The sequence below is a fragment of the Chenopodium album genome, chromosome 27 (assembly GCF_948465745.1).
Source record: "Chenopodium album chromosome 27, dcCheAlbu1.1, whole genome shotgun sequence".
NCBI classification, from domain to species: domain Eukaryota; kingdom Viridiplantae; phylum Streptophyta; class Magnoliopsida; order Caryophyllales; family Amaranthaceae; genus Chenopodium; species Chenopodium album.
The window spans coordinates 34,563,408-34,583,572 of record NC_137860.1 but is presented as its reverse complement, the minus strand read 5'-3'; the positions used below and the strand labels follow the sequence as shown (position 1 = coordinate 34,583,572).

At 34.0% G+C, this 20,165-nt stretch overlaps 4 protein-coding genes, 1 long non-coding RNA gene and 1 pseudogene across 5 annotated transcripts; 2 read left to right on the top strand and 4 right to left on the bottom strand.

The window, feature by feature from the left end:
• Nucleotides 1-720: 720 nt before the first annotated feature.
• On the top strand, nt 721-2,753 carry LOC145620979 (uncharacterized). Its single transcript, XM_081675719.1, has 3 exons — nt 721-1,185; nt 1,481-1,596; nt 2,314-2,753. The coding sequence occupies exons 1-3, from the start codon at nt 976-978 to the stop codon at nt 2,474-2,476; spliced, it is 489 nt and encodes a 162-aa protein (XP_081531845.1). The 5' UTR covers nt 721-975; the 3' UTR covers nt 2,477-2,753.
• A 1,972-nt stretch (nt 2,754-4,725) lies between these two features.
• Nucleotides 4,726-5,583, bottom strand: LOC145621440 (uncharacterized). Its single transcript, XR_014108419.1, has 2 exons — nt 5,391-5,583; nt 4,726-4,925 (listed from the first exon to the last, which is right to left on the bottom strand). It is a non-coding gene; the product is annotated as an uncharacterized LOC145621440 (long non-coding RNA).
• Nucleotides 5,584-7,860: 2,277 nt separating this feature from the next.
• On the bottom strand, nt 7,861-8,807 carry LOC145620822 (stress-response A/B barrel domain-containing protein UP3 pseudogene; annotated as a pseudogene).
• A 1,429-nt stretch (nt 8,808-10,236) lies between these two features.
• Nucleotides 10,237-12,797, top strand: LOC145621181 (uncharacterized). Its single transcript, XM_081675917.1, has 6 exons — nt 10,237-10,322; nt 10,414-10,485; nt 10,619-10,722; nt 10,823-10,968; nt 11,068-11,149; nt 12,376-12,797. The coding sequence occupies exons 2-6, from the start codon at nt 10,449-10,451 to the stop codon at nt 12,487-12,489; spliced, it is 483 nt and encodes a 160-aa protein (XP_081532043.1). The 5' UTR covers nt 10,237-10,322; nt 10,414-10,448; the 3' UTR covers nt 12,490-12,797.
• Nucleotides 12,798-13,061: 264 nt separating this feature from the next.
• On the bottom strand, nt 13,062-16,310 carry LOC145620312 (pre-mRNA-splicing factor cwf23-like). Its single transcript, XM_081674955.1, has 3 exons — nt 15,448-16,310; nt 15,142-15,330; nt 13,062-13,434 (listed from the first exon to the last, which is right to left on the bottom strand). The coding sequence occupies exons 1-3, from the start codon at nt 16,093-16,095 to the stop codon at nt 13,396-13,398; spliced, it is 876 nt and encodes a 291-aa protein (XP_081531081.1). The 5' UTR covers nt 16,096-16,310; the 3' UTR covers nt 13,062-13,395.
• Nucleotides 16,311-16,958: 648 nt separating this feature from the next.
• LOC145621160 (protein EIN6 ENHANCER-like) lies at nt 16,959-19,428 on the bottom strand. Its single transcript, XM_081675893.1, has 3 exons — nt 19,109-19,428; nt 18,518-18,585; nt 16,959-17,417 (listed from the first exon to the last, which is right to left on the bottom strand). The coding sequence occupies exons 1-3, from the start codon at nt 19,281-19,283 to the stop codon at nt 17,286-17,288; spliced, it is 375 nt and encodes a 124-aa protein (XP_081532019.1). The 5' UTR covers nt 19,284-19,428; the 3' UTR covers nt 16,959-17,285.
• Between the last annotated feature and the right edge of the window lie 737 nt (nt 19,429-20,165).

Below are 20,165 nucleotides of genomic sequence, written 5' to 3'. Positions count from 1 at the left end.
ATTAGTAATAATAATAATATTAATATTAATGAAATCTGCTCTGCTCTGCTCGGCTCTGCTTTGCTCTGCTCTGCTCTGCTTCAATCTGCTCTGCTTTGCTCTGCTCTGCTGAAATCTGCTCTGCTCTGCTCTGCTCTGTCCAGAAGCTCAAAAGAACAGGGCCTAAATATTTTCTATCATACTCCATAGTTATACTATGATAATATACATACTACCTAGTAAAATGGTTAAGTCCAAGCTTTGGTACATGTCACAAAATAAAAATCGGTATGACTAAAATTGTGTTCAAGACCCTAAAATTCCGCATGCTATAGTTCAAGTACTTAGGATCAAAAATTTTGTCCTCTTAATCAATTGAATCTTTTTAATTTGCATTACCTTACTACCCTTATATGGAAAAGAATCTTCTACGATTGACATTTTTGTATTTTTCAGCAACTTGACTAAAATGGCTAATTAGTAATTTTTAATTAGTTATTCTAATGCAGCTGAAAGTGCGTCCTTATCTCATATTTGTATGATAATCACACTTAACTACTTAATGTTTTAGTTTAATAAGAAATTAGAGACTCTAATCTATAGTCAATTATATAAATATTAAGTACCTAACACTCAACATTATTATATAAATTTATGTGGGCACACACTCCACGTATATGACGTCGTCATATGTATCCGTCAGTCCACTTCACACATTTTTTTCTTGATGTTCACCTTAATTCATGTAAAATTTTCCTATAATTCGCCAAAATTTTCATATAACCTATGCTTTTGAGATTCAAAGATTTTATTATAATCTTTGGAACGTTAGGTTGGAAAGGTAGTTGGATTATCTAAATAACACAAGAATTGAACAACAAAGTTCCACTACCACCAATACTATTTTTTCTTATCTTTAGCTTTCAACCTATCAAAAAAAAGTGTAACTACTAGTGAAATTGATCATACAACAAAAAAAAAGTGTACCAAGAAAATATGGGAGCAATGAAAGGGGCAGAGGTGTTAATGAAATCAACAAAACATCCACCAATTCCGACACCGCCACCACCACCGCCTCGGCCGAGGTGGAGCAGCTATACAAGGAGGGAGATTGAGAGGTTTTGGAGGAAGAAAAGACTTGAAGAAGAGGAACACTTTCTTGCTGCTATCAAAGCTGCTGCACGTCTCAGAGCTACTCATCTCTCTGTAATATAATCCATCATCCTATATCCACTAATTAAAACTTTAATTAGCTAGGCTAATTTTTTTGTTTCGTATATCAATACTCCATCCGTCTCATTTTAATAGTCTGTAAGTCATATATGGTTCGCAGTTATTTAAAAAAATAGGCTTGAAATAACATTTTTGTTCGGGTATTGATGTATTGTTATTTGTCCATGAGTCATGTTTGGTTCGGCCTTTGTGGTCATTTAAGGAATCGGGTTGCAATAGCATGATTTATCGAGTATTGATTAAATGATTTTGTGTTTTTTTTTTATAGGAAGAGGATTATTTGTTTTTTATAGAGAGTTTAGAGGAAGAAGAGGATGTTAACACCATCGTTCAAAAGAAGATTTGTGGAAAAAATCAAGAGATTCGTGTGGGAATTACGGATTGGTAAGTCTTTATTTTTGTAATCAATTAATGGTTGACTTTTTCTCTTAAACCCCTAATTCTTTTAAATTAATGTAATTATTCATTGAAAAAATTTCCTGAATTCTATAGATTTTAAGTGATGGTACTAATAATATACACGAAGTATACATGTCATTTGGAGTTGGTGATTGATATAGTAATTCGAATTGGGCGTTTGCCCTTATCATTTGATTCAAGTCTCGGATTAACCCGAATTTTACATTTAAACTTAACTTAAAAGTCACAATACCTCTAATTGAACAAGATTATTGATCCAACTTTAAATAAATCGATCTTAAGTCTGAACTACTTTTCTTATGTTACTTAATTTGGAATTTGTTCTGTTACTTAGTTATGTAACTTTTGTTTTGCTTTGCCTTTATTTGGTATATATACTTTAGCTAAAAGTGTCAAAATTGATAGTGAATAGACTATAATGTCTAATTAACCAAGTAAGGAATATGTTATAGTATTGTCACACTTATTTTATTATAAGATGAAATCATGTTGATCAATAAGGTGCAACTGATTTTCATTGGTGAAAGGATTTGAGTTTGTTGGAAACCTTAACAGTATCTAAACGGAATCTAAACATTAGATAGTATCTATTTTGCCCAAAAGAAACTCTTTTTTTTTTAAAAGAGGTGTATATAAGATAGTAGGTAATTCCCGTACATTTTAAATATCTTTCCCGTGTAGGTGGACAAAGAGCAAATATGCGTACTTGAATCAACCAGTGATTGGAAACGTGGGTCGTCCAAGCAGACGGGCATATTACAAACCAGACAGTATCATTTGGTTCTACCAGAAGTCATTCCCAACAACCACTGCTTCAGCTGAAGCTATTTATCTTGGGGCTTAATTGGAGCAACTTCCCAAGTTTTATGCAACAATAGTAAAATACTATGATTGATCAATTAATTCTAATGTCTTATTTACCTTGGAAAGAATTGTAACATTTGATGTGTGATTGTGATCCTAGCTAATTATCATGGATTTGATCAGCATGAAATGCAATTTATATTGATTTGCTCTGTAATTATGAAGTTGTTAGTTTGGATTTCAGATGTGCCAATTACAACATTGATAATTCATGTTGATGTACATATATATATATTAATGCTTTAATTTATGTGTCATCTATCATCTTATTCATCTAGCTCTTCATTTAATGAGAGCATTTGGCTTCCAACTGTACATGTCAATTCAAATTAAGTTGATTAAAGTTAGTTATTGCTTGATGCAGCTTCCAACTATACATGTCACCCATGTTTCTAATATCTTCCAATTTGTTTAGAGTTGTATGAAAAATACTTGGGTAAATTCAGGTTGCAACGAATACCCTACCGTGACATTTGATAATCTAGTAGTCCCTAATTTCATGGTCCTTCAACCCTAATGATCGATAAGGCAAACTCTAACTTCGTCTTTTGATTCTATACTAAAGGTGTCTAAATAATGCTTTTATAGTGGCTAATCGTACTTGGATAATGCTTTTATAATGGTCAATCACACAACATTCATAGAAGTTACCAAATCAATCAACCAAAATCATGAATCGTAACTATGATTGAAAATAATCACTCAAGTAGGGCTATATATCCCTCTAAATCATCTCAAGTAAAAAATAAAACTCCATATCGATCTAAAGATTCATGATTTTATCTACGACTTCTCTCAAAACTACTCAAATTCATACAAGTAATAAACTACAAAAATGAAGAAATCACAGTAATAAAGTTAAATTGATTACAAAAAAAATCAATAATAATAGGAACTGAAAAACTAAAGACATGAAATCAAACCATAACTAAGCTAAACAAATTCATTTATCTTTTTTTTTTTTTTTTTTTTTTGATGCAAAGGAGAGACAAAGCCCAAAAAAACAAACAAGACACTTACACCACCATCCGTAGCAAAGCCACCCCAACCTACAACCTAGTCCTCCCAAAGAAGTTTGTTTATTTCGAGTGGAGGATCATCGAAATAAACCACCCTCTCTTGAAGACCTACCCCAACATTAGCAAGCTTATCTGCTACCCTATACCCTCCCTAAAAAAATGAACAATGATAAAAGGCGACAAAAAACTACTAAGACGGATACAATTATTAATGATGTGGACACATTCTCCAGCTTGATAATATAACACATGTTTGAGAACCAGTGTGTATTGATTAAAAATGGGCCGGTTCATGGGGGCTTAATTGGGCTCGAAAGGTGAGTGATAGGCCCACTTTTCTGTAGTGTTATGTTTGGGCTGACCCAGGTCTAGTCCGTACTATACTATCACTAGATTCCACCTGTTTTAATCAGCTTAATTAAGAAAAATCGAAACGGCACCGTCCAATTGATCATGTCAATTACGTTCTTAGCCTATCTGGCATGAATTAATCATAAATTTCAATTGTTAATTAATGTATATTGTACTTAATTTACAAAAAAAATCCATTGAAAAAGTTTAATTTTAGAAGAATAGTCTGCAAATTAGACCAATCAACTGATTAAGGATTAGAAGTGTTGTTGTCCACAAGACTACATTTGGTGGGTCCATTGTTTAGGGAGGATAATTCACGTGACATTCATCAAATTTCCATGATATTTTTCAATGTTTTTCTTGTTAAGTTGTTATATCCTTTAAGCTGTTTTATGACTGGCAAATCATGGAACGGCAATGTTTTTATAAATTTTTTAATTTGAGACGATTTATTAAAGACAGCACAGATAATGTGGTACGAGTAGAATCAGTAGCTGATTTTCTTTTGTATGACTTGAGTAGGGCTGGCAATCGGATCAGGTCGGGTCGAGTTCGTGTTCGGGTCAACTGATTTCGGGTCAGCTACCCCCTGACCTGAACCTGATCCATTTAATGTTTCGGGTTAAAAACCTCAACCTGAACCTGATTTTTTCGGGTTCGGGTCAACCCGAAAATGACCTGATTTGACCCAAATTTTTTTTGGTCTTAAAAAAGGTTGATTTATTTGGGTTGGGTCAACTCAGTCAATCTGATTTTATTCATTCAAAAGGTTTTTTTTTTTTTTTTTTTTTTTTTTTTTTTTTTTTTTTTTTGCAGTTCATTCAATTGCATTTTAAATTCTGAACCAAAACAGCGATTCAAACCCAAACAAAATTGTCTAACAAAACTACTTAATAGATTACAAACCAAGTAGTCTATTTAACAAATTACAAATTGAATTTCAAAAACTATAGTGATTTAAATAAAATCTTCAAATCTCTTTATTATGCCCACCCTCTATAGTGAATGAATCTTCTCCTCTCTGAAAGAAAAATGGATTTGAGTGGCCGCAACTTGCTGCCATTAAAAATAACACAAACAATAATTAAGAACATAATTTCAGTATGTAAAACCATATAAATACAACAACTATTAATATTAATTAGCATGATAAATTCGTATAATTACATAAACTAGCATAAATTCGCATAGATCCATAAATCAATTCGTATAATTACATAAACCAACATAAATTCGCATAAATTTGTATAAATCAATTCATACAATTACATAATCTAGCATAGTAGCATAAATTCGCAAAAATCCATAAGTCAATTCGTATAATTACATAAACCAACATAAATTCGCATAAATTAATTCATATAACTACATAAACTAGCATGAATTCGTATAGATCCATAAATCAATTCATATAATTACATAAACCAACATAAATTCGCATAAATCAATTTGTATATACTTAAAATAACAAAATCAATTCGTATAAACTCACAAATTAAGAACAATAAACAAGAAAAGTACCGTATGAGAGTGAGAAGATAAGAATTGTAGTCGAAATCAACAATTGTGAAGACTTGAAGAACTTTGATTGAACAATGGTGAAGCCGTGAAGAGATTTAGGGTTTTTGAGGAGAGAGAAGAGAGAGAAGTGGGAAAAAGTAGTGAAAACGGCTGAAGAAATGAGTGTAGGATGAGAGGGGTTTAGGGTTTTCATTTTACATTAAGAAGCCTCTAAGGAATTTGGGCTGGGCTTATTTACTTATTTAGAGTTTTAAGGCTTTTTACGTTTTCTTTTTTTTTTTTCACTAAAAATACTTCGGGTTATCAGGTCGGGTTCGGGTTGACCCGACCTGATTTTGACCTGAAATTTATTTCGGGTTAAGTGGATCGTTTTCGGGTTGAGATTTTCAACCTTAAACTGACCCATTTAATTTCGGGTTCGGGTTCGTGTCGACCCATTTAAGTTTTCGGGTCGAAAATCTCAACCCTAACCCGCTTTTTTCAGGTCGGGTTCAGGTCGGGTTTTCGGGTCGGGTCAGTTTTTGCCGGCCCTAGACTTGAGAGAAAGGGATCCGAATTAGGTGTAAAATCTGTAGTTACGAAGTAAATCAGTTAGTTAAAATCTTTTAAAGGATATTTAAAATTAAATCTCGCCTATAATATTACTTGTATGTTTTGTGCATACAGTCTTTTGTGATTCCCTGTATAATTAAAGAAATTTTCTCCAATAAATTACTACTTTCGAAACTATCATTTTGTTCTTTGACTTAAAGTTAGGACATGGGTTTATCTTCTATTAACTATAAGGTAATTTCAAAATTGTCATATTATCAAGTCATATTATTATATACAGATATACAGTAACATACATTATAGGTACTATGTTTACAAGATCAAAGCTAGACCTTTAATGGTTCAATTCAAAACAACTAATAAGTCAAATTGAAATGCTTATCAAACAAAACATGTTTTCAAAGAAATTTACTTAAAACCAAAAAGTCAATGATCCACCAAATCCCCTTTCAACAATCATAGGCCAATAAAGAATGAGTACATGTAATTCAATAATACTACCTCTGGTTTAATTTACTTGACTCGCATTTTATATTTGGTGTTCTAATTTTTTACTTAAGAAATTTAATATTTCAGATTCATTTTCATATTCTTGAATTTGAAATCAATCATTCGCCGAAATTTTTTCTCCATGCCTTTTTCACACTCAAAAATCTTGTGCAAACGATTGAGGCAAATTAATTAAAACAAAAGAGTACTTGAATATGATACTAGGACCAACTCAACTTTTTTAGAAGAAAAGATTGGCTAGTTGGCTACCAAACTCGTTGGCATAATCTCAAACAGCGTACAAAGTTGGCTCTATTACATGTGGATCAGATTGTGATTTATATCCGGATAGGAATAAACAAAAATATATTATCTTTAGCCAATAATACAATTCATAATTTTAAAATATACTATATGTATCAATATATTATAAGCTCATCACATAAACAAAACCTCAATCATTGTATACATGATCAAATCTACTAGTTTATCCACAGTTATTTTGAGGAAACATAAAATTGACACATCCATGACAATATGACATACAAAACTTATAAAGTTCCATGTTACACAAAAAGCAAAACATATTCATCATTAAAATAAATAAATGGGGTAAATAAAAAAAAATAAAAAAAAAATAAAAAGACATTGATATCTCCCTTTTGAACCCAATTAGACATCAAGTTCTAGATCACATGATAACGATTCTCACGTATAGAGGGGCCCACCCCAAATTCCATAAGCCCAAGGCCCAAGCTGCTCCCTGCCTAACTTTTTGTACAAATGAAAAATTGTTCAAAAATGTGATGCCAAAGAATTTAGGAGAAATATTTGTATAAAACCGTTAAACAAAGTATTACGAAGTATTATAAGACCGTAGTTGTGACTTGTGAGTCACTGACCCTATCCTAGTAGTTCTTTTGTCTTGACCCAATTTATCTATAAGGTGGTCTTATAATGATAAGGCTGCATAGTCTAAAATTAGTCAATGAACAAATTATACATTCTAGCCTACAACGATACAACCCTACCTATAAAATCTCAATTCCTATGTAATTTTCCTACAACCAATGAACCAAACAAACACCAATTTTATGTGCTGTGACAAAGAACAAACACTCAATTATCAACCTATTACAAAAATATACGATGTGTGATGATGTATTAAGTGTTGGTTTGTAGGGCACGTTTGGTTACAAAAACATAGTGTAAATATCTTAGCTCAAACCTCTAGCTTAATTTATCATCTTTAGATTATTCTATAGCAAAATAAACGAATTTCATATTATAAGTCATAAAAAAATCTACTCCGATAACAGTTTTACAAGTGTCATTCCAATACAAGTATTAATGGACACACGTTAGAAATCCCCCTTTATAATTCTTTACATGACAATGGCATGTACAATTCATTTATTTGCCAATGAAGTTGATAGTCGAAACTTTGTTGTTTATTTCATAGTTGCGTTTATTAGATTTTTCCTTATCAATAAAATCAATAAACATAAAATAAAATCATAACTCAAAATCAAATAAAACAACACAAAAAAAAAGGTACCCAAAAACAAAAAAGGCAAAAAAAAAAAAAAAAAATTACTCCACACTAGCAACAGGAGTATGACGAGGAACAACATAATCAACGGCTATAAAATGATCATCAGAAACCTTAAACTTTTCAATCAACGATCTCATTTGATCTTCAAACTCTTCACCACCGTCCAATTCAATCAAATCAGGGAACACCACAAGTGCCGCCACACTGAATCCTTTCCCACGATCACTAAAATTCTCCCCAAAACTTATTTGCACAAAAGGGTCTAAATTCTCCTTAATTTTCTTCATACCCTCCAATATCTTCTCCTTTTCATCTTCACCCTCAACCTTCAGAAAAGTAAACCTCATAGCCGAACCGGGCCGGGGTACAGTCGGGCCCAAAAGATTGACGGCCCAATCGATGGCGAAAACGTCGTCGCAAATGGGCTTGACGAAGGAGTCGACGACTGTCACGTGTTGGTCGGAGAGAGAGTAGGTATCGAGGTCCGCACGTGTGGGGTAACGGGCGTGAAGCATGTGAGTGAATTTGAGGGAAGAAGGGAGGGATCGAGTGCGGAGGATAGGACCAGCGGTAAGGTAGACCACTGAATCGAGTGAGTTTAAGCCGTTGAGACCGTTGACCATTGCATTGACTTTTGATGGATCTTGATCATCTTCGTCTTTGATGTTGAAGAGTACCACGTGTTCGATGATCTCGCTTTCTGATGATGGAGAATTTGCCATGGTTTTTTCTTGGGGGAAGAGAGAGAAAATAGAGGAGAGAGAAATAAGGGTGAAGATGTGAGAGAGTTTTGAGTGGTGGTCTTTAGATGGACAAAGGTTTATTTTTATACTATAGTTTTTATGACATTTTTTAATGGATGATTATAGTGAAATTGAAAATGGGATAATGGATGGTACGGAGTAGATGCTTTGGTTTTGGGGTAGGTTAAGAGACCTAGTTTCATGTGGGAAAAATAGGGATAATAGTAGAATTTTGATGCCATCTTGAGAAATAGTGGGCCACTTAAAAGAATGGGAATATCACGTGTTTTACATTATTTTTTTGATGCATTAAATTTACACAATATCTTAATTTTTGTAAGTCGTATTCAAAGTATATTGAAGAAGGTTTAAAGTTACAAAACTGAACTTTTATAGTATAGGTTATATGAGCAAAAAACTACGAGCATGGTTTGAAGATTGAATATAACAAGGTCGAAATTTTGTGACTAAAGATAATCAAAATTAGCGCTAACAAAAGTTTGAAGACACAATGTCGAATTTACTCATTGCAAGTGACTGTGGGATGTGGGGATTAGATCTATTGAAAGTTACAAAAGTACTAACTCTGAAGTTTTGAACTAACAATCATAATGTATTAACAAAAAAATCACTAGGGATATTGTACACTTATGAGAACTCTAATAAACTACTACAAAATTGAACTAATATTTAACTTAATTCCCAAAAATAAAAAGATTAAAAGAAATTTTAATCTTGAATATATCTAAAACAACTAATTCAAAGAATCACCCAAATATGACCTTTCTAATAAATTCAATGCACCCTACCTTGTCTTTGGCATCTCTTTGTTTGTCATTATCGGAATCACAACTTTTTCTATCAAAACTAACTAAAAGCTTCTTCAACCAGTGATCAGGATCCTTCGGTGGCGGAATTGGCATAGGTTTAAGGTAAGCCAAGGCAGCATGTCTAGCCAACGGATTTTTTATCTTCTGAATATCTTCATAAGTTGATTTCTGACGTAACTCTTCAAAATTTGGAGGGATCAAGTCACAAAGACTTGTGTACGAGTATTTAACTGATGATTGCAACTCACTATTTGTATCAATGCCGATGGTTGTTATTAGGTGTTTTGAAGACATGGTGAAGAGAATACAATAAAAATATTTTTATTGAGTTTTTCTGTTTTTTTGAGTGGAATAATTTTTTAGGGTGGAAAAAAGCACGTGGGTATGTATATAAAGCGGGTTTTTGGAGGCAACAAGAATTTGAGTAGAATTAGGAATATGGAATTAGAGATGAAAAAATATAAAGAAGGAAGTTTTTATTAAAAGATAAATTTACAATTTGTTACACAAGTAAAAGTTGCTACTAATATAAAAAACGACTTTTTTTTTTTTTTTTTTTATCTTGTTATTTAGGAAATGGGCTGAAAAATTATCATTATGATATTTGCTAACCATAAAAACATACTTCGTATTAGACACCAATAAATTAGCCAAATTACTGTTCAGGAAATCTAGTTTACACTCACTGATTTATCCTGCTCATTCAACCATCCAAGACTCGTTCAACTATCCAAGATTCCAATTTCTCTCTCCTACAGTAACAGTAAACACATGAACTATCTCATTATCTATGCTATGTTTAAATTAGGTTTACAATTAATATCAATTAACATTATATAGTTGCTATTTTTCAGGGAATTGCAAGTAATTTGGTTTATTGCTGATAAAAATGGCTACTTTATCTGGGTTGCTGCCAAATTCTTCCGGTACCAATTTCTTTTTTTTTTTTTTTTTGACGAGCCGGTACCAATTTCTTTATTCACTCAATTTTTTGTTAATTGAATTGTTGTATTGAAGATATTATACAAAATTTTGACTGCCCTTTTTCAATTGATGTAGTTTTGGGTCATAAAAATGGAAACCCATTGCTTTCGGTTCGATATCGAATGTCTATTGAAGCCAATTCTAGAGACTTGATTGCTTGTAAATTTGTACCGAAATGGGTAAATAATTGTCTAATTTGTTCTATTGATTTTTTTTTTTCCCTAAGCTTAATAGTGTTTTGCATAGAATTTCTGAATTGCCCATTTTATATATTGCTAGAATTTAAGGTCAGAGATCAATTATTCAAACAAGAGGCAGATTCGACCTCGGTTTTCGATGTCTAGGGGAGGAAGTTATGGATTAAAGTTTGATGATGAGATTGATGAGGACCCATTTTGGGTGCATTTTTCTAAGGAAACAATAAGGTAATAGGATTAGAAGAATTTGTGTGGAATTATATTGAGGTTGAGGGAGTAGTAGCTTGTAATTCAACTGAGTGGTTTGTTGTGCCATATTCTTTTCAGGGGTTTGAAGTCTTTGCTTGCTTTCCTTGCTCAGCAACCTGGGCAGTTGAAGTACATAGAATGGCCGGGTTTTCAGGAAACGGTACCGCCTTTGCCTAACTTTTATATGCATATATGTTATGTATATTGCAATATTCCAATGCTGTTGAATAATGTAGGCCTTTTCAGGTTGAACAAATGCTTGTCTAGACTTCAAATACTTGTATACGCTTGTTTGTGCTCTTGAAAACATGCTACTAGAGTTCTGATTGGGTTTGCGTCCCCTCTCCAATAAATTGTCTTTATCTTGATGTTTGTTTTGGATCACTTAGACAATGGAAACTCTCATCGTATGTTGTCTTTGAAAATAATTAGACTGATGAAAGCAGAATTGCTTGTATGATCTGACCTTAAACAGAAGTAGTCTTTGAATCAGAATGCATTAACTGTCAGCTCAATATGCTATTTTGGCTACCTAGATGCTTAGAACTATTTAACATAGTCTGTGTCTTGTATTTATGGAAGTGCATAGATGATGGAGTTTCCTGGACATAATATCTAATGTTGTTATGTATGCAGAAATTTTCTTCCGCGGTGAAATGATTTAAGCCATGCTGGGATAGAACAAAAATCTAAAGTTTATTTGTGTGTGTGTGTGTTTGACAAAAAAGCGTGAATGGATGACAAGCAATACTCTTTCTGACCTATGAGCAAATGAAACATGGGAGTAATATTTACTTGTACCCTTTTGGAGTATTGGTACAAGGTTTATCAGTACATTACTCTGTATTTCATTGATGCCTTCAGCGTCAATTTTCATGTATATTTGAGAATCTATAGGACACCCTCTCATCTTATATTGACTTAGATGACTATCTTATATTGGCTATAAGAATGACCCTGTATAAGTGCGTATATCATTTTAATCCCTTAATGAACTCCTTGAAGTGGTTGAAATATGTTGATTTGGTTACAGACATGTATAGTATCTATAACTAATACTCTTGAGGTTTTTTCCCGCTCATCTCCCAGTCATGATAACTGATTTTATTTAGTTGCCCTACAATTCAAGTTCCTTTTATAGGTACCCTAGATTGTTTATCAAAGACCTTTAAGGTTAATGCTTAGTCCTTGTTTGAACTGCTATGGGACTGTGCCATGGAAAGCAGTAATAGATGAACACAGAGAGGATAATGTGTCTAATATCTGGCCTTCGTTGCCTTATGTATTGATAAAAAAAAATTAAGATGCTGGTTTGTCTAAAAAGTAAAAAGCATGTGTTTCGCTAGGGGCTGAAAATCTAATATTTTCCTCTGTTTTTTGTTGCAGCTGCGAACGGCCACCCTCACCCTTGTACTTGTAGCTGGGCTTGTTGTTGCTTTGTCCTCAATTGATGCCGCTCTTTCTTATGTGTTGGCTCTGCTTCTGCGAAAACCTGCATGATGCAAACTATTTTGGGCTCAACTCTAGCTTAATCACAGAGAAGCACTAAATATATCTGTAGCTTTGACAGAGATTCATTGCTTGATCACATCATTTCATTTTTGTGAGGCTCAACATGATATATTTAGATTTGTATACAGTGTAGAGTCTGTAGACACTAGCCGACTAGGACAAAAGGCTTTGGTAAAAAGCATGATAGAAGTTAAGTCTTGTTTGCCTATTATTTTGATTTGCCATTATTATGCAATTTGGTTTAATATCTTTTGGCACATGAAGTGTGTAGTCTATGTACTACCCTTGGTAGAGAAGTATTACTGAATGATTTGTTAATGTTGTACTTCGTATTACCTTCAAACCAACCTGTATCTTCTAGCCTGTTTTTGGGCCAATTTTGAGATTTTTTTTCTAAAATTAAAGTGAATCCCCTGCGGTCATATAAGTTGATTTGGAACCATAACTAACTTATCAACTTGTATATAAAGACCACAAGAATGAGTTTGATTCAACTATAGGGCTATTTCAACTGGTGATTCAACAATGTTGTATATCCCAGATCAATTCATTGTTGCAAATTTAAAACGAATACACGCTCTTATGTAAGTAAACGTACATACAATCGTGAATGAATTATAATTCTAAGATGACAATCAACTTGTGTAAATATACAAAGATTTTTCAAAGCATTACAACTTTACAAGTTTGCAAGCTTAGAATAGCTTCTGATAGGATGTTTGGGCCATTGTTGTGCACACTCGTATGGAAAATGGTTCTCGATACAGTTCTGATGGAATCCTCAGAAGATAAATTTTGCTTTCTGTCAAGAGGAAGTAGTCATCCAAAGCGACAGTCTGTCGGGTGAAGCCCGGAGCTTATGCAGCGAAATCATTAGCACTTTGTCTTATACTCTTATGCTTCCTTCTTGTTTGTTTTTTGTTTCTCTGCAGCCTGTTCAACACAAGGGAACAAAAGAAATAAGGAACAATTCAAGATTACACCAACTCATGGTAGTCAACAATATGATGGAATTAAAAACCATGCAATGAATCACAAACATGAAAATAAAACAAAGAGCCCTTCAAACAAAGACAACAACATCATCAGCCACAGAACAGCACTAGCATTAGATGGAAACTGTAATAGATACCACAAAGAGATGGCAAAACATAACATAAACAGTTTCGAAAGTACATCATGTGTTGTATACTAATAAGAAGTCGTTAGGTACATTTAAAAAAAACAAAAACCATGATGCAAAATGGAGTAGCTATTTTAATTTTTTTTTCTCAGGATCCAAAACCTAAAAAGTCAACAGAACTTTATGCCTACCAAATTCAAATCAGACCTTAAACAAAGGGAGATTGTCAATTTCACAAGGCTAAAAGAGATGGCATTTCAAATTATTCTGTTCTGCCCTAACTTGATGCAAAACATAGCTCATAGCACTGGCATTCATAATAAAACTCCAAAACTAAGGACCTATGGAAACAGCTTCTGATAATACTCCCTCAGTCCTCTGCTTAACACTGTTTGAATATGAAGATTTGGAGGGGAAGGGAGGTGAGTCCTTTCCCCTTTTATAAACCAAATCCCCCCAACGTTAAAGAGATTTGGAGGAACATTCACCCCCCGCCCTTGGAAAACATAGCTCATAGCATCGACATTCAAAATAAAGCTCCAAAACTAAAGACCTATGGAAACAACTTCCGATAATACTCTCAGTCCCTCTACCTAACATTATGTTTGAATATAAAGAATTGGAGGGGAAGGGAGATGAACAAGGGAAACATTTTCCTTATTTGGATAAGAAATAGGACAAGAGAAGGGAAAGGAAATGAAGAATCCATTTTCCTTTCCCCTTTTATAAACCAAATCCCTCCAATGTTAGAGAAACTTGGAGGACAGTTCACTCCCCCCCACCCCTCCTCCCTTTTCTAGCCTCTTTTTCATTTTCCTCCCTTTCCCTTGGATAGAATCATTACAAAAATAGCTGTTACTCTATAAATCATACAAAAGGTTCAGTAACTGACCCACTTGTGCAGGAAACATAGTACCCAGAGGAAATTTTGTTACAACAACATGAGCCAACACCAATCTCCACAGTCAACAACCCAAACTCAAATCTACGGACAATATAGTCATTATTGGCAGTGGGTTTTACATGCCCATAGTTAGCAATCAGCAGAGACACCCAGCATTTGTTTCACTCTCCCTTTCTGTCTCTTGCTCACCGCCTCACCCTCAACTGATCATGACAGAGGAGCTAACAATTTGAGCTCCTCACTTTCTTCTATTTCAGGAGGATGCAACGTTATCCACACAGCAAGGCAATGGATTAGATGTAAAATTATCCTCAAATTAAAGGCATATCATCTATTTCTCTGAAGGTGGTTAATAGTACGAGTAGTTTTCTACCCTTGAACAGGGTACATATATAACAGATTAACAGATAAAGAGCGCCAGCAGCAAATTTTTCATAAAACCGAAAGCCCTACTTTAGCTTAATTACTTAGTGAATGAATTAGCAGCCTAAGCATTTAGCTTTTAATCAACTAATCCTACAAATTCCTTTTCTTCTGTTCACAATCCTCACACAAACAACAGATAGAGAACAACACTAAAACAATCACATTATTACATAAATAAATAACTAACCTTTCTGAGTTTATCAAGAACTGAATCCTCAAACGCCTGAAATCCAGCCCCAACAACATTCCCCATGGGTGCTTCGTCTCGCTCCACCGGTTCTTGGGCTCTTACAGAAGGCATTGGTTTAGTTGGTTCAAGAGGCAAAACCAGCAATGGATTTGATAAATCACCAATCATAACACCAGTAGCAGCTACCTATCAAAACAACCACCACAAAATCACAATCAAATTCAACACTCAACAAAAATTCAATCAAACCCAACACTTCAATCAATCAAAAACAAGCAATCAAACTTAAATTTCAATACTTACAGCATCCTCTTTTGATCCCATAACAACAAGTGCAGAAGAACAAGAACTCTTCTTCTTAGAACCCTTAATCACAACATCCTCAACATCTCCAAATTCCTCAAACAATTTCCTCAATCGACTCGCGCTATATTCGGAATCACCCTTCTCCCAACTCACCTTCAACACCTTACTCTTATCCAATGCAACCCCAACACTCACATTCTCTCTCCTCTCCTCCTTCTCAAAAACTGGTTTCTTCGCCAAACTAGCTTTAATTCTAGCAATTTCCTCAGCCAATTTCTTCATAATAGCCTCCTCTTCATCACGAGCCTTCTTCTCCGGATCAACAAACGAAGCCCTTTCTCTCTCCTCCAAATCCGACATCATCCGACGTCGTTTCGCATCGAATTGCTTATCCCGAACCTTCTTCTCTCTCCTAACCCTAAGCAAATCATCGAATTCTTTCCTCGCTTTAGGATCTTTGAGAATTTCGTAAGAAACTCGAAGTTTCTGGAACTTAGCTGGAGCATCTGGGTCGTTGAGATTTTTATCTGGGTGTAACTCAATAGCTTTTTTTCGATATGCTGTTGAAATTTCTTTCTCAGTGAGTTTTGATCCTTCTTCTCCTGTAACTAATCCAAGAACTATGTAATGGTCTATTTCCTCCATTGATTTCTGTAAACCCTAAAAACAAAAAAGGTAATTGGGGAAGAAATCAAGAAAGGGTTTTTGCTTCGATAATTTTATTTGAAGAGAGAGAAAGATTGGTGTTTTACGCGTTAACGCCGACAACGGTTGTGGTTGTGGTTGCGGCGGCTGAAATGGGCGGCGACAGCAGCGGAAGGCAGGCTGCGCACAGAGATAGCCGAGGAGGAAGAACAGGGAATTTGGAACAGGGAAAAGGAAGGAGGAGAAGTTGTTTGGGTCGTTAAGATTTGGGGATTTTGGGTTTTAGGGGTAGTTTTGTCTTTTCGTCTTTGATTATTTTGTTGTTTTGCAGCGCCCATAATTTCACGAATAGAATAGGGAAATAATGTAGGCGGGATTTGATTTATGATTCAAATCATAAACAATACGAAGTATATGTTTGTGATTGTTTTTTTTTTTTTTTTTTTTTTTTTCTCTATTTTTATTCATTTTTTTAAAAAACAAAAAACTAAAAACAAGAAACCACATTAGAAATGTTATAACTATTTTTTTTTTTTAATCAATTTATGACCTACCAAAAAGAAAAGTACACTGATACCAAACCAACCCTACGCGTTATATGCAAGAAAATATAATCATAAGTGATGATTGAAATTAACATAATAACGACCTGAGAAGGCTGAGGTTTCTCATAATTTTCTAAACCTAAGAAGATTATCATGGAATGTTTAGTTAATTTTTTTTTATGATCAACCAAACAAAACTATGCATTTTCTAAGAATTGCAATTAGATGTGAAATAAAACTATTTCTTGAAATAAACCATGCAAGCACTCAGATGTTAGTAATAAATTTGAAGTTAGTTTTGGATATGATGCCAGATGAGAATGTCAATGGTAAATAGGTAGCGTAATCTCCATTTACAACAATTCATATACGAAGTGATTTTTATAAACACCTGATAATGCTGAGTGCTGACCAAGTGTTCAATAATTGCATACATAACTACACTCAAGCTCATTATCAATTCAGCAACATACAAAACCCAATTAGCAAACTAGCTAATATTCAAAAATCAGAAGCACAATCTAGATGCCTAACTTGATTCAGATTGCACACTGCAAGATTTGTGATGGAGCAAAAGCAGTTCTTTGTCGAATTCAATGATGTAACTTGCCAAGTTGCTGAACAGAAGGCTGTTTAAGGGAGGCACTACTTAAGGACGACAGCAGCATTTCTAAGAGCCAGATACCGCTGCACATAATCATTGGGAAGTGACCTGACGAGTTTAAAGACTTCAGCATTGGCATAACGCAATTTGGTCCTTGGATCATAATAACGTGCCTGCATAAAATGGCAGCAGAAAATTTCCAGTTCGTCAGAAAAATCAAACTATGACCAACCAACTCGATATACTACAACTTATACACATTATAATGAACAGATTAAAATGATGTTCTTTCATATCTTCGAAAAAGCAGGAAGGGTCTGGAAGGGACGGGGGGAGTACTGTTAGTAGCTTGTTTATCATGTATCACAATTCTCAAAAATTGGCTTAAAAATCATACAACACCTAAAAACCATCAATATACATCAGTGAAGAAATATAGGTACGGTGTTTCTAAACCTTCCGGACTGAGAAAAGGTTTAGTTATCTACAATTCTACATAGTATTACACAAAATCCATCTGAGAAGCAGATATCCAACTGTGTTCCACTTCTCTTACCAGCAGGTTTCAAGGTTAGTGAGACTAGAGTTATACTTTTCATGACTTTTTGAGCCTCAAAAACAATAAACGAGAGATGCATTCAGAAGAGTGACATATTTCAATGTAATATAAGTTATATAGCCTTAGTATGATTATTTTTTTTATCCCTTGAAAGATCGACAAATAGGAACCGTGAGATTTTCGTATAAATATGAAACAGCTTCAGTTATACTATACAATACCTATCATTAAAACATGAGGATATTTCCTTATGTATTGTTATCAAAACTCGCTTCCTATTCCTTGCCCTTATGAACATGACTTGAGATTCATCTCTTCACAACTCACAGGGATATAGTAAGGTTCAAGAAATTTTAGACTTCATCAAAACAATGATTCATACAACACCATACCTTTTTGATGAGCACAAACAAAAGGTATTGAAAATTTCAATTAGCAACCCTAAAACTAACCTATGGTAAGCAAACAAAAGAAATTAACTTAAAGTTGTCAGTATTGAAGCAGTGATATACTGATATTTTCATAGAGCAATCAATACTATGGAGTACAAGCTATTAGGGAATAATCTCTTTCTTACATCCTTCCTTATTGCCCAAGACAGCTAAAAACACAAATCAAAGTTTTCACTTCGAATTTCAGTCCACAACATCCTACTGATCATGGTATTTTACGGAGTCATAGTATAGTAAGCATGAGAACATGGTAGTGTCTCACCACATATCCAGTAATATCACAAATTCTCTTGGGTGGATGCATTGAAGGTTGTGCCTCAATGTTCATATCTGTGAAAGCAAATGCCCAATATGGGTTAGAAAATCAGTGTTAATTTCATCAAAACCAGTTGAATAGCTTGGAGGTAAAAAATAAAAAAATAAAAAATAAAAAAGGCACATTGAATTGATGAATTCAATACAGAAGTTGCTAATCCCATAATTTCTCCATTATAATCCATGGTACGAGTACGAGTAAGCGTACCCTCCTCGGATTGAATTCGTTCTACATCATCTCCTCTATAAGTCTATAACTCTCTAATGTCTAATCTACACACCCAAAATAGTTCCATTCACAATTATCATCAAGGTCCAAACTTTTTAATTACACACCTCCATACCCCAACAAAAACTAATCTTTTTCAGTTTTTTTGTTCTTCCCAAGCAAAAATCACAATTCAAAACAACAAAATTAACACATAAACCACTAATTGCAACAAAACCCAATTCAGAAACAACAACAAAAAAATAATAATAATTACCATTTACAAAAACACTTAATAAATTCAAAGAGATTAAAAAGAGAAAATCTTACAATTGGGTTCATCAGGAGGGTAATTTTGGTAATTTTCAGCTTGAAGAATCTGTTTAAGATGCTTCCAATGTCTGCCTCTAGATTGACCTTTAGGGTATTTTTCATACATCTGAACTTTCTTGAAGTTTAAGTGAGTTGGTAAAACTAATTCAGCCTCCAAAACTTCTTTCTCCATTTTTGCTTTCTTGCTTCTTTTTCACACACCATCTTAACCTCTACCTACCATATAATGCCATTAACTTTAACATTCTAGAGAGTTCTTCGTCCTGACTCCTGAGGTTCATCAGTTTATGTTCTTCTTTCTCAATTTCACTGATTTTTGGGTGTGTATTTATTGTTCATGTGAAAAGACAGCTTTGCCCCTTGAGGCTTCCTCTTCACCGACGTTTCTGTTGTGAATTTGTTACCAAGCCACACAGTTAATTACCACAAACACGGTAAAATGCTTAAAACCCTTTAAAAACCAAAAAAAAAGAAAAAAAATACGTAGTATTAACAACCTTAGAACTTTAGAAATACCTAAATTTTTTTTTTTTTAAAAAAAAAAATGAAAAGTTTCATATGTGATAGGCCACATCGTGTGACCGAGATTGCTTAGAGCCTGTTCTGATTTACGGAATTGAGCTGAACTGAATTGATTGGAGCTTAAGTGAACTGAACTGAATTGAATAGAGCTGGAATGAATTGTTTATGAGAGAATGAAATTAAGAGCTGAAGTGAACTGATTGGAGCTGAATTGAACTGAACTGAAATTAAGTTGAAGAGAACATACCCTTAGTCAGAGGTTATTCGATTGGTCAAGGTTTACTTTGTCAAGAGTTACTCGATCAATCAAGGTTATATGATTGGTCAAGGTTTACTTTGTCAAGGGTTGTTCGATCAGTCAGAGGTTACTCAATTAGTCAAGGTTACTTGGTCAAGGGTTATCCAGACAGTGTTTTGGGGTGTATCAACCGACCACACTAAAAACGCGCTATTTGGAGGATTGAAGGTTAGAGGAAAAAAAAAGGAGCAAAATATCTTATGTCAAAACGTCACCTTACAAAATTCAAAAAAA

Coding starts and splice junctions, on each gene's coding strand:
- LOC145621160 (XM_081675893.1), bottom strand. CDS start 19,283: ATGGAGAAAGAAGTTTTGGAGGCTGAATTAGTTTTACCAACTCACTTA. Junction 18,586..19,108: donor CCCTCCTGATGAACCCAATT/GTAAGATTTTCT, acceptor TTGCTTTCACAG/ATATGAACATTGAGGCACAA. Junction 17,418..18,517: donor GTGATATTACTGGATATGTG/GTGAGACACTAC, acceptor CATTTTATGCAG/GCACGTTATTATGATCCAAG.
- LOC145620979 (XM_081675719.1), top strand. CDS start 976: ATGGGAGCAATGAAAGGGGCAGAGGTGTTAATGAAATCAACAAAACAT. Junction 1,186..1,480: donor TCAGAGCTACTCATCTCTCT/GTAATATAATCC, acceptor TTTTTTTTATAG/GAAGAGGATTATTTGTTTTT. Junction 1,597..2,313: donor CGTGTGGGAATTACGGATTG/GTAAGTCTTTAT, acceptor TTTCCCGTGTAG/GTGGACAAAGAGCAAATATG.
- LOC145621181 (XM_081675917.1), top strand. CDS start 10,449: ATGGCTACTTTATCTGGGTTGCTGCCAAATTCTTCCG. Junction 10,723..10,822: donor GTAAATTTGTACCGAAATGG/GTAAATAATTGT, acceptor ATATATTGCTAG/AATTTAAGGTCAGAGATCAA. Junction 11,150..12,375: donor GGCCGGGTTTTCAGGAAACG/GTACCGCCTTTG, acceptor TTTTTGTTGCAG/CTGCGAACGGCCACCCTCAC.
- LOC145620312 (XM_081674955.1), bottom strand. CDS start 16,095: ATGGAGGAAATAGACCATTACATAGTTCTTGGATTAGTTACAGGAGAA. Junction 15,331..15,447: donor TGGGATCAAAAGAGGATGCT/GTAAGTATTGAA, acceptor TTGTTTTGATAG/GTAGCTGCTACTGGTGTTAT. Junction 13,435..15,141: donor TTCTTGATAAACTCAGAAAG/GTTAGTTATTTA, acceptor TGTGTTGAACAG/GCTGCAGAGAAACAAAAAAC.